Source organism: Stegodyphus dumicola, chromosome 4, assembly GCF_044657685.1.
Source record: "Stegodyphus dumicola isolate Sdum_Otavi_A_Nest chromosome 4, ASM4465768v1".
Classification (NCBI taxonomy): Eukaryota; Metazoa; Arthropoda; class Arachnida; order Araneae; family Eresidae; genus Stegodyphus; species Stegodyphus dumicola.
The window spans coordinates 154,963,087-154,975,739 of record NC_140771.1 but is presented as its reverse complement, the minus strand read 5'-3'; the positions used below and the strand labels follow the sequence as shown (position 1 = coordinate 154,975,739).

General features: G+C 35.1%; 1 protein-coding gene across 7 annotated transcripts in view; it reads right to left on the bottom strand.

Annotated features, from left to right (window-relative positions):
* Nucleotides 1–1,401: 1,401 nt before the first annotated feature.
* Nucleotides 1,402–12,653, bottom strand: part of LOC118188521 (uncharacterized) — a 378,328-nt gene continuing 367,076 nt past the window's right edge. For all 7 annotated transcript variants that reach the window (XM_035358959.2, XM_085815623.1, XM_035358960.2 and 4 more), the window contains one exon: nucleotides 1,402–1,586. In XM_035358959.2, the coding sequence (XP_035214850.1) occupies nucleotides 1,536–1,586 (51 nt within the window). In that variant the 3' untranslated portion in view covers nucleotides 1,402–1,535. The remainder of the gene's footprint in view (nucleotides 1,587–12,653) is intronic.

The window sequence follows — 12,653 nt, the reverse complement described above, 5'->3', positions numbered from 1 at the left end:
GTGCTGTTAAAGAGAGTATTTCTTTTTACAGTTTTGGAGGGTCAACAACTCATCATTCGTTTCCAGCCAGTTTCTGCATATGAGAGCCGAAAATCATATACATCATGATATTAACAGTTTTTGAATATGAAAGAAGCAGTATTGAAAGGTCAAAGGAGGTGGATGAGGAGGAAAGGAAAATCAGTTATAATGTCACTTATTTGTTTGGATGAATGGTGCACATTATTTCTCAGATGATCCATTTATTGACAAGTAATCCTGGAGAACTTGTATGTTTTACTGATTCTCAAAATTACTCAGTAAGATGGCAGACCTTAATATTGAAAGTCTGCCATGAGAGCCTTAAGCTATCCATGACGTAATCACAGAGCAGTTGAAACTATCTGAAGTATGCAGTTCAGGAATACTAAGGCATTTAGAATTGTTCCAAAACATTGTGCATATGACAATTCAAATTGTGCATATGACAATGTTGTTATAATAATGCATAACAAAGGAAAGACTTCCTGTTGTGAAATGCTACCATTGAGCCAGAAGTCTGATCGAAACATGATGTATATACTCCTTCTAAGACATTTGTTGCCATTCATAGTAGGAGTTCTGTGACTGAGCAGTAGAGTTGATGAACACTGGTAGATTGACATAAGTTTAAGTCCCTCAGAAAAGATGGGTATCTCATAATTTTCGTTATGTGAGGTGTGGATATGAGCCAATTTCCCCCAACAAGCCATCTTAGGCCCTCGTAGGCTTTGCCATAATCAAAGACATCCATAGTAGTAGGGAGAATGTAGTGCTAACTACTTTGGTGATTAATATACTAATTTTTGGAGTGTGGTAAATATAGTCTTGTAAGGGGGGGAATGTATTATGATAAAATGTGCCAATGAAAAAAAAACTTGCACATTGAAATCAATTTACCTAGATGTTGAAGTATTTTATCTTGTTTCATGATAATGCCCATCTATCTCCATGCATTGGATATGTTGTGCAGATATCCATATAAAAGATTCGTTTCGTGATGCACCATTTTCCAGCTGTGACTTGACATCTGTGCAAAGCTTTCTTAAATCAATTTAGGCAAATAACAAATAAAGAAAATCTGAACATGGTTTTAAGGCCAATCCAAAGGCAGTGCATGCATAGTGCCTCTGGAGGATAAATATAAAAATCATCAAAACTCAATTTTTATTGACTGCCTTATAAGCATATTACATTTAAAACATCAACTATTTAAAATAATTTTTATTCTTTTCATTGCATTATTTTTGTATGGATTTGTCTCTGAAAGTAGACAAAAGAAATAGGGATTTTTCAAGATATAAATTCTTAGAAGAAAACTGAAATGAAAGTATTTTTAATCTAAGTAAATGTGTATAACAGCAGGATTAAATGATTCTAATGTACACAGAATATATATTCATTTTTATTCCTTTACAAGGCTTTTTTTTACACAAAAAGTATTAACACATTCTTAATTTATACAATTTGATTCAAAAATCTAGTTTGCCAATAAAATAAAAAAAAAAAAGTCTAAATCATTTCTTTCCCATAATGCTGTGCCATATGCTTCTCCTTTTCTTTTCCACCTAAGAAGGAAAAAAATGGCAAATGCAAGTATACAGTGAAAATATATTTTGCATATAATGTGAAGCATAAAAGCAGCTGTTATTTTTACATTTAATCCAGTAGTTGACATTCTGGCTTTCAGATATTTTGCCAAATAAAAATGCACATAAAGCTTTTTATTTCTGACCTTAACCATTTGAAATTCAGAATGTTTGCTAATGGTATATTGGGTTGGTGCATAAGTCTGTGCCATTTTTACCATGCTATAATTTTATTAGTATAAAATGTACTACAAAACAATATACACTCTTTTGCAAAAAAATTGAAGTACCAAGAAGGACTTTTGCGATCGTGACAAAATTTAGTATGCAAAAGCATCATGATCGAACATGCAAACAGAAGTTGCGATCCTACTGCACAATTCACAAAGTATAAAACCAGTAACGGAGGTGGAAAATTTATCTTGTTTTTTGCTGCTGCCATTGTAATTCCGTAAAGAAGCAACTAAAGATGTCATTACGATGATATCGAAGACCTTACAGAACTCAAACAACTTTGAACGTGGTCGCATTGTAGGGTTAGGTGAAGCTGGATGATCATACCGAGCAACAGGCCGCTACCTGCAGCATACAGACGCTGTTGTGCAAAAATGTTGGCAGCAATGTTTGCTACAAGGAAACTGCCAATGAAATGAAGGCTCTGGAAGGCCAAAGATCACACGTGTGAGGCAAGATAGGATGATTGTTCGTCAGGCCCGAACCGCCTCAACGGTACCATGGTCGACTATTCAACACACTTCAGCCACATCTATACTTCCCATGGTACTGTCCACCATCTCACGGCGCTTGCAGCCGATCATCATGGCTGCCACCAGACTGGCATTGTATAGTGTTCAGTGATGAATCCCACTTGACTCTTGAAGCAGATGGCCACCATGTTCATGTCTGGAGAGGACGGGTCCAGCAGTCCCAATCAGCCTTTCCCATGGTGTGGGGTGCTATTTCTTATGACAGCAGGTCATCTTTACTCACCCTCTGTACATTTTTAACAGTTCAACAATATGTTGATACCATCCTGCGGCCAGTTGAATTAACCTTCATGGCACATCATCCTGGGGCCATTTTCCAACAAGATAATGCCAGGCCACATACTGCTCGGATATCTCTGGACTATATCTCCGTGCAGTTAATACTCTTCCTTTGCAAGTAAGGTCACCAAAACTTTCACTAATCGAGCATGTCTGGGGTATGGTAGACTGCCAGATTCAGGCACCACAAAATATTGCAGATCTGGAGCGACAACTGATGAATGCGTCGCAGGATGACGTTAGGAACCTCTACCACTCTTTGCCTTGACGAATTCAAGCATGCATTGCTGCCAGGGGCGGTTCAACCAATACTAATTTGAACACTCTGTAGGGTTTATATTTATTTTAACTAACATTTATTTTAAGTTTAAACTATCTTTCCTGTCAAGCCTTACTTTCCCCTGGAACTGCCAATGCCAGAATATGTAAATTTTAGTAGAACGTGCAAGGATTCAAATTATCAGCGGAAGTATTATGATTTAAATAGAGAGGAAACGAGTTCGGAGTGTGATATTCTTACTTCATGAGCGCGGAGGTAGTTAGCGAGAAATTGAAGAACCCGGCGTTTCGGCCTATGTGCTTGGCGGGAAGTAGTGTTAATCGTTCAAGTCTGCTGAATTAGCAGCGGTATTGTAAAACGCGGTGAGTTAGTTATTTTAGAGAGCCTCGTAGTTAGAGTCTTGTCTTTAGTTTCTTTTCAGGTTATTATTTTTATTTGACCCCCGAGTTGGCGCAGTCTGTGAGCGTCAAGAGCACGCAATTGTAATTTATTACGTTGAATAAAAAGGGACTTAAACCCTTCACAAGACTGTGTTTTATCCAGTTTCCACAGTCACCTCTTGGTTGCGTGCAAGTTGGAGGCGCGCAACGTTACAACTCAATGAGTGATTGTGAGCCATGAACAGTACTACGACCTTGATTTTTGAATTATTTTATTATCTGTGTATGAGCTATACACATATTCAATTTCATCAAAAACAACCACTTCCTTCATGATTCTTCTGCTGCTGCTTTTTTTTTTTTCTTCCTCCAAAAGAGTGTATATACACTTAGAGATATTATCACTATCTTTATTAATGACCACCTGCTGCCAGTGTTCAGGTAGGAGTTCAGTAAGTCTCCTGTAGAACTATTGTGGTTTCGAGCTGAAGAAATCTCTTATCCATGTGCAAAGAGAAACTTCATCGTGAAACACAATGAAGAACTAGCACATTCAGATTTTTAGCGAGATGTATGCCACGAAAGGAAAACTATAATTTTGTCTACTTAAAATCTGTAAACTGTCAATAATTGCATTAAATTCATTTATCCCTCAACATGAGGTCTAGATCAGCGTTTCTGAAATTTTTTAATAAATTAGAATGTTCTGCAGAACACCTTACTCTCGGTCCTCCGAAAGTAGAACATGTTATACTACTAGTACACTTCTAAAACAAAATTCAAATTCATTTAATTTTATGCTGGTATCAAGTTATATTGTATATTAATTACTAAAAAGCACTGATAACTGATATGAATGAGCCTGTCGATTTTTGGACAGCTGTTCTATTATTTAGATCCATGATAGTAAGTTTAGTTGAAGATAAGAAAAATATATTCAGGTTGATTTTGGTACTTATTTAGTTAATGACGAAAACCTTTTCTCACATAGACACATAAAAGATTAGTTCTTCATTCTAAATGAAACTAAAAAAGTTAAGAGGCTTGTATTCCAAATTTGGTGCTTAGTAATGGAGCTTCCATGCGATTCTATTTAAGACTGAAGAGAATAATTTTCATACATCTGCTTTCTCTCCCCTATAGGATCAGTGATAATCATGTTCATAATTAAGGAAATTTTATAAGCAAATTTTGGTTTACCAGTAATTTTACCAATTTTGGAAAAAAATTCATGAAATGTATATGAAAAATATTGGGTTGGTGCACGAGTCTGTGTCTTTCTTCATTTGGTTGGCAACACTGCACTACGAAGCTCTCATTTTTCATTAGTCAACTGTTTCTCTTCAGTCTGGAATTTGACCATTTTGAACAGGAGTCTGATGTTGCTAATAATTTGTTTTGGCCATTTTCACAGCTGAGCAGTATGGAGTGTCAAGTGTGTGTGGGGGGGGGGGGAATGAACACTTCTGCTTACCATCTTTTCCAGTCTCTAACATTCAGAGACAAGAGTTTCACGATGAAGCTTTAGGGAGCATACAGTAAGACCCCGCTTAACGCTGTTTCGGTTTAGCGCTCTATTATTTCAACCCGGGGATTCTCCGAAATTGTGCGCAGCGCTAGGTTTCCAAATAACATATCCGAAACAGTGTAGTTGTGTTTCTTGCTTGGTGGACGCATTTTTATCATTTGAAACATTTGTTGACATTATTGTAAGTTTAAATTTGTATAATACTATAACGATTAATACAGTGACAAATATTATGATCTTTAGTTTTTATCATGGGTGATAATAAAAAACAAGAAAAGAAAGCAACCAGAAAAAGCATTTCACTGGAAACTCAAATGCAAGTGATTAGAAGATTAGATTCTGGTGAACGTCAATCTCAAATTAGTGCTGCATTGATTTTGGCAACTTCAACAATAAGGACAATTCTTAAGAATACAGAAAAAATACTGTCATCGGCAACTGCAACTACGTCAAGCTCTGCAACTAGAATTACCCGTTCTAGAAATAACATTATAGAGGAAATGGAAAAACGACTGTCTATATGGATTGACGACGAAATTGAACGCAATATGCCATTAAGCCAATCTATCATAATGCCTTCTTAACAAAAAGGCAGAAAATTGGAAACCCAGAATAGACTGAATGATCTGACTGAGAATTTTATTTGTTTTTAAAAGTATATGCGTTTATATTGTTTTTATTTTTGTAAGAAATAAATGTTTGATTTTATTTTTATTAAAAAACATTACAGTCAAAAGTCTTTAATCGGGACTTCGGCGATTCCGGATTATAGATCAACAGTTTAAATCTGGTAAGATGGCATGCAGAAATTATAAAATCAAAAATATGAAACCATAATTTATAAAATAATGAGCAATTATGATCTAAAGAATATCAAAACTTACCAAAAAAAGCTTAATATTTATTTGTTTACTTTATTAAACATTTCTTTCAACGTGCCCATGCGTAAAGCATACATTGCGCAAAATCGAAATTAGAAAATTGCAACCAGAAAATTATTTGATGTGTATTCGTGATATTTATAATGACGAGGAATTTGATTTAAATCATATCAAAGACAGTACATCGAGATGAAATACTACATTTAGTAAGGAATTATAAGCCGAATAAAATAAAAACATCTGCCCTGAAGATAACGATAGTGCTGACAGATCAACTTCCAGTTCATTGCGCGCCCGCGACGTCCTCCCCCGCGCAGAGCAGCGTGAAATTGATAAACAGATTTCGGAACGGTTAGATAAATAAAGGATATGCGGCCTTTATCCATTTTTTGTAGCAATTCCACTTTTTGTTTGATGGACATCGAAACATACTTTCGTTTTCTAGATCCTTTGGGAGCTCCAGCATCGGAAATTCTATTTGACATAATCGAAAGTTCAAACTTACTTTTATAAAATTGCTCTTACAGTCTGCAAAAAATAATAAGCCGGATCCAATTCGAAGATTAAGGAACAACGCAATCATCAGCATTAACTGAAATAGATAATTTTAGCTTATACCGTCCGTTACACATTAAACGCGCACGCGAAAACGTATTCTGCGCTTGCGCAGTCGTAAAGGTCTTGCGCGCACGCTTAAACGCCTATGCGCATGCGCAGAAAGTTTTTAGCTTTGAGCTCCGGATTATGGGTGTCCGAATTAACGACTTTTGACTGTATTAAATTTAATGCCTAACCATTTTTATCCGTTTTCCCCTAACCCCATTATTTACATGTTAAGATAGCCTCGCTTAGCGCTGTTTCGCATTACGCTCTACTTCGATGGAACGTATCCCCCGCGTTAAGCGGGGTCTTACTGTATATTTATTAATTCTTTTGGTTGGATTCACCTCAAACGAGAAATGATACTCTTTATTTAGTCTTGTCAGCAACTTCCTCTCGGCCTTGAGATGGGGCATGTCAAAACAACCACGTTATGTATCAATGATGGAGACGGTATTTAGTCTTGCGGAAATAAAGCGAGCATGGAGATAATTTAGCTCTTGGTTACTGACCGTGATGAACTTGGGATTCAAAAGCTGCACCCGTTTATTTTTATTTCTTAGATGAAAAGGTGATAAAGCAGTTTCATAAAAGTATTATGGCTAGTGATGTATATCTTTTCAGTAGATGTATAGTTAGTTATTCGTATGTATCATAAATAAATGTTAAATATATAGCAATAAGTTTTAATAACACTAGAATCCCGTTTGCTCATGTTGGGGGTATATCCTTGTAATCCTTCAAAAATATTTAGTGTTCTTTTTGATTATTAAGCCAGTTAACTGACTTCAGAAGTTGCAGAAAATAAGCTACATAAAGCGATTTCTTATTTATAAAAAATTTGAACACTTTTTGAAACACGTATGTCAAGATGAGAAACAGGAAATCTGTTCCAAAAATGTGAACATTACTCAAAAGAATATGAAAATGTAAATGTCTGGAATTGTGAAAAGAAACTAAAATTTTTATTAAATCTATACTGATATTTGACAAAGTTTGATTTTTGATTTCTCAACCAAATTTACGGACAAAGGAGACTAAATGGTGTAAGATTAAGAAGTTTTGGATATAATAATCAGGCAATAGTAGAGTGGAAAGAAAAAAGTCAAGGTTCAAGACGCTTACTGCTGAACGTTGAAATGCACAAACTATTAACATTTAAGGCTTGCCCACTTTACCGAGGTATTGTCTTTTTTTTTTTTTTTTTTTTTTTTTTTAATAAAATGCTTCAAAGAAAAGAGAAGTTGAGATTATATTCAAGAACTTTGGCAACCTTCTCCATTTGTGATTGTAAACACGTGTCTTCATCACCTTACAGTGCTTGCTTTCTCCATCTCAATTGAAAGTATAGTTCAAGTCGGCCGTTTTTCATGAAGGGAAGCATGTTAAACGGGGGGGGGGAGCGGATAAAGCTACTCGAAACATCGGTTGTGGCTATCGTTCCTATGGTTACGAGGTAACACATCGCGGAGGGCTAAATTCTCGCAGTCAGGTTCCATCAACAAATCCCTTGGCGAATTTTCTCTCCGCTTTCCAGCGGCGTAATCGCAAACTGGTTTACATTACACCTGTGAAACCTTTCCTTCTTTAGATAGACGTTCTTTTGCAATGCGAGGGGCCGCAGAAAATAAAATTTCCTATTTTAATGTAACACATTATTATGCCTACAGCAATCCCTGCCCAAGCCATCAAATCACTGCATCTATGCGCATGTATTTGGTTCTTAAAAGCGGGATAGCGACTTCCAGGCCTTTTAGAGGCCAATAACCTTTGGGAATCAATCTATAGATCAAACCTTTAATCGTCTTTAAACAAGACTCTTTTTTTATTTTGTATCCAGCTGTAGTAATTTCGAGATCAGTTTCAGCGCCCCTTTTCGTTCTGCGCGAAGGTTTTTAGGGACGGAAACCATTGCTCATCTTACATAAAGTTTGCCTACATGTAGCCGTTTATGAACAGTGTACTTGGCCTTCAACATCGCAGTTCCAACACTTCAGGATTGGTTTCTTTTCACTGCTGTTCCGTCTCAAGGCACTGATTGGCCTTTTCAAGTCGTCTGTTTTATTTTCCGTGCCCTGGGGTGTTCTGCAATTCCGTCGTAGGTGGCCTTGAGTACCACATTTCCAACACTTTAGAGCAAGTTTGTTCTCACTCCTACTCCGCATCAAAGCATTCACTTGTTTGGATAAATCATCTAAACGAGCCATCAATTGATCCATTGGCACAGCTCTGACTGGTTGGCAGTCTCTACGAGTTGCTTACTGGGCTGCTTCGAATTTCATAGCGTACAAAAGAGCACTTTTTACGTCCTTCACATCCGCCATTCTCAGAGCTTTCTGTATTTCGGGAACCCGGATGCCGTCGATGAAGTATTGCAGGGACAGGATTTCCCTTGTTTCTCTCGACCACTCCGTAAAGACGAGGTGAAACAGCCTTTCAACATCCGTGGCGAGCTCCTGGAGTGTCTCCGCGGGCTTCTGTTAACGGAATTTTAATTGAATTGAATTGTCTTTTAAACATTTCTCGGCGAAGCGCAGCTCCAATGCGCCGGATAAAGCTTCGAAATCTAGCCTTTGGTTTTCCGGAAGAGTCTGAAGGGTATCCGCAGCGTCTGCTCTGAAAGAAGCGGCGAGATGACAGGCTTTAACTTGGGAATCCCATCCATTCGCAACCGCAATTTATAGAAAATTGTGTCTTATATACTTGCTAGGAAGTCTTCCCATCATACGAGGATAGCTTCATAGACAGACGAGCAGGCATCGCTAAAAATTTAAAACCATCAGAATTGCTCCCTGCCGTCGCTACGAATTTCTCTAAGGCATCAATTTTCTTGACGACCGAAGAAACCCTGTCATCAATTTGTTGTTGAAACCAGGGTTCGTACACATTTCTGCACACGGAAATTAAGTACTTTTAAGGACCATTAATGAAAAAAAATTAAGGACCTATGAGCAAATGGGAACTGAATAAATTCAATTAAAAATATTAATCTGCTGAATTTCACTTTTGTAATACCATCCTAAAAATAAAATAGATCCCTAAGTAGTATGCATTATTACTAAACATGAATTAATTAACATAATTATTAATAAGTTTGAGAATAAAATAAACTTTATGCAATTTATCAAGTAGCATTAAATATTTTACACTTATAATAGTTGGCCATATTTGAAAGAAGATAAATGACATTTACGTTTTACTAATAGTTAGCTTTATGTTGATTTTTTATGTCTCATTTTGTCACATACTTGGTCAGTCTAGAGATTTAGTAAATAGCAGGTATTAGATTTTATGTCAAACGGCATAGGTTAAAATGAGAAGTAAGATCATAATCAGAATGATTCATAACAAAAGAATCACCGCTGCTGATTGTCCAGAGAGAGACATGCTGATTCGAACAAACCTGAAAAGCCTGATGTAGACACGGTTGGCAAGTGTTGAAATTTAGTCAGGCTCTGTTTGACGCAGTTAGTGTCATAGCTTTATGTAGAGTTCCAGAGATTGTAACCCAGTTAATATACTTTAAGGTCCCAATAAGCCATTAAAGCACCAGAGGTGATAAGTTGTATTGTATGAAGTCTCACTAGATGAAAAGAGTAAGTTTTACATTTTTGTGTTTTAGCTTGTGACCGTATTTGATGTGAGTACCGTATTTGACGGCATATAAGACGCACTTTTTTTCCTAAATTTGGTCTCAAAAAAGTTACCTGCGTCTTATACGTGAAGGACACAGGTTAACTTTCAATACTGAATGCTATTTTTAGCCCGGATAAAGGTCTAGACACACATAACTTTTTCTACATCTACATGTGTGTGGCCTTCTAAATAAGGGTGCGTCTTATATGCCGTCAAATACGGTATTAATGAAAGGCAAATAACTCTCTTTAATATGTAGAGATAATTTTTAAGGGTAAACAGTTAATTACAATAAATAACAGTAATTAGTTGTTACAAAACATTTCGGTTTTGTAACAACACTCAACAAAATATTTATGTATCTTTTTAATTTGAACCTTCCCAGACATTTTGGCTAATTCAAATCAATTTCGTTCTCTTTAAGCATCTTCTCCAACAAGCAGAAATTTGTCTCAATACACAAACCAATGTTCTCACTAGTTTCTGCGTGCTTTATCTCCTAACTTATGAACCTCCCCACAATGTAGCAATGAAGGTGTACTTGATCTGGTAAAAGTTAAATAATCCAAAACCCTGCGGACTGATGTGAAGCAAATTATCGCTATGTCTGAAAGCAGCTACAAAGATTTAAATAAGCTTCTTATTTAAAAAGAACTTATAACATAAAGGCATGTTCTGATGCTAACAAAATCAATTACAGCTCACGGTGACGTAATTAATTAAACAAGAGCAGTCAAATTCAAACTCAAAATGTGGACTAGTGGTTAAAGATTAAAATCAGTCAAATCAATTTAATTTTAATTTAATCTGGCTCAGTAACTCTATCATTTGAGGAAATAGAAATGGAATTATAGTAAAGGCTGAAATCATAAACAATTAGGTAATTTACTTAATAATAACTGCACATATCTTTGAAGAATAATTTTCTTTATGTATTGACTTTCTTTCTACAACCCCTTTACCTATTTATTTTAGAATTTGGGGATTTAATTGAGGATTTCTGTTATTCTAAAAAACACTAAATGCATTTAGAATATATAGAAAAAGTGGCTAATTTTATTTCTTTAATAATATGAATATTCAGAAGAAATATGAAATATATATGGTAAAGGTCGTTTACAGAGCTGGTGTGGCAGAAATTTTAGAATTTAGTAACACACCGAACAAAAAATCTAGAAATGGCAAAACTTTTAGAATTTAGAGCAGGCATTGGAAGCAGAATTTAGGTTCCACAGAGATTGCATCAGGTGGGAAAATGCCTAGTGCCAGCTATGTGTATGATGCATTAAGACATATTAGATGAATCTTTTAAATTGTTAAGTTTTCAATTTCTTTATTAATAAAAAAAATCCCTTTCTATAATTTGCCTGTTCAAGTGATAAGATTAGAAGCATTTTTTGATATTTTCCATGCTTGTGTCTAGTGAAAAGTCGAGAAAATAAAGGGAAGATGAACATGTTAAGAAAAAGATTCTAGTATCAGGAGTAAAACATTCAAATATTATGTTTTCATTGTTCTTCCAGACGTTCTTCAAAAAGTAAAAAAAAAAAAATCATCGCAAACTTTCTGTAAAATACATCCATTACGTGTTGATACCATGGAGATATTTTCCATTTTGTCACATATTTCTCGAATCTTCTAGAATCGTGGATCTATAACTCTTGCCTTCAAATCCTTCTAAACTTTCCAAGCTGCAATGTCTAAAATACTAAAGAAAAATTATCCCTATCAATTCTGTAACAGCAAAAAACCAGAAATATTTTGGGGAGGGGAAAAAAAGGGGGAAAAAGTGTAAAATTAATTTTATAGAGAAAACTGATGCATCTTCTGAGACTTTTGAATGTTCTAAGACAATTAGATGGGAAAAACCCTTACTATGAAAAAATTAAAAAGAAGACATTTTTAATTAATTATATAGCTAATTTTACTTTTGTTAAGAGCTCTTTCGTAAATTATGCTTTATAGCATTATACCTTGTTTATTTTTTCAGATTCAAAATATTGTATAATAATAAGTTGCCAAAATGAAACTTTATAATATGACAGCAAAAAATAAAAATGTTTTATTTTAATGTTATTTTTTAAATATAATTTCAATATGTTACCATTATTTTAATGAAATTTATCAATATTATGATGTTTTGAAAAAATCGTCGAAAAATTTTCAGATCTCGGAATTAAAAATGTTCTATAGAAACTGATCTTATAATCACCAAAATGGTGACAAGTTGCCAAATTTAGAACCGTTTAATAAAAGAACTCATATCCCCAAAAGCGAAAACTTGTTTAAGAGCTCTTTATTATAAAAAATGAATTTCGAAATGCTTATGTTTCACTTCTTGCTTAGAAACTCGAGTATCCAATCATTTATATTAGAAAAAGAAACAAATTATAACCCATGAACCCATTCAAAAGATAAATGTCAATGAACCGCCAAAAATATTCCTCCAAAATGCTAATTCACACTCAAAATGGCAGTCATAAAAACAAACAGAAATTTCAGATGATTAAAATTAAGGACCTTCTGCTGATTTTTGCCAAAATTAAGGACTTTTAAGGACCAAAAATCGATTCCAAAAAATTTAAGGACTCTTAAGGACCATACGAAACCTCGAAACAAACTCTTCCTTCGATTTCTTCTTTGACAGAAGAAACTCTGTAACCTATTAGTTGTTCCACGGCCGAAACTCTCTCTT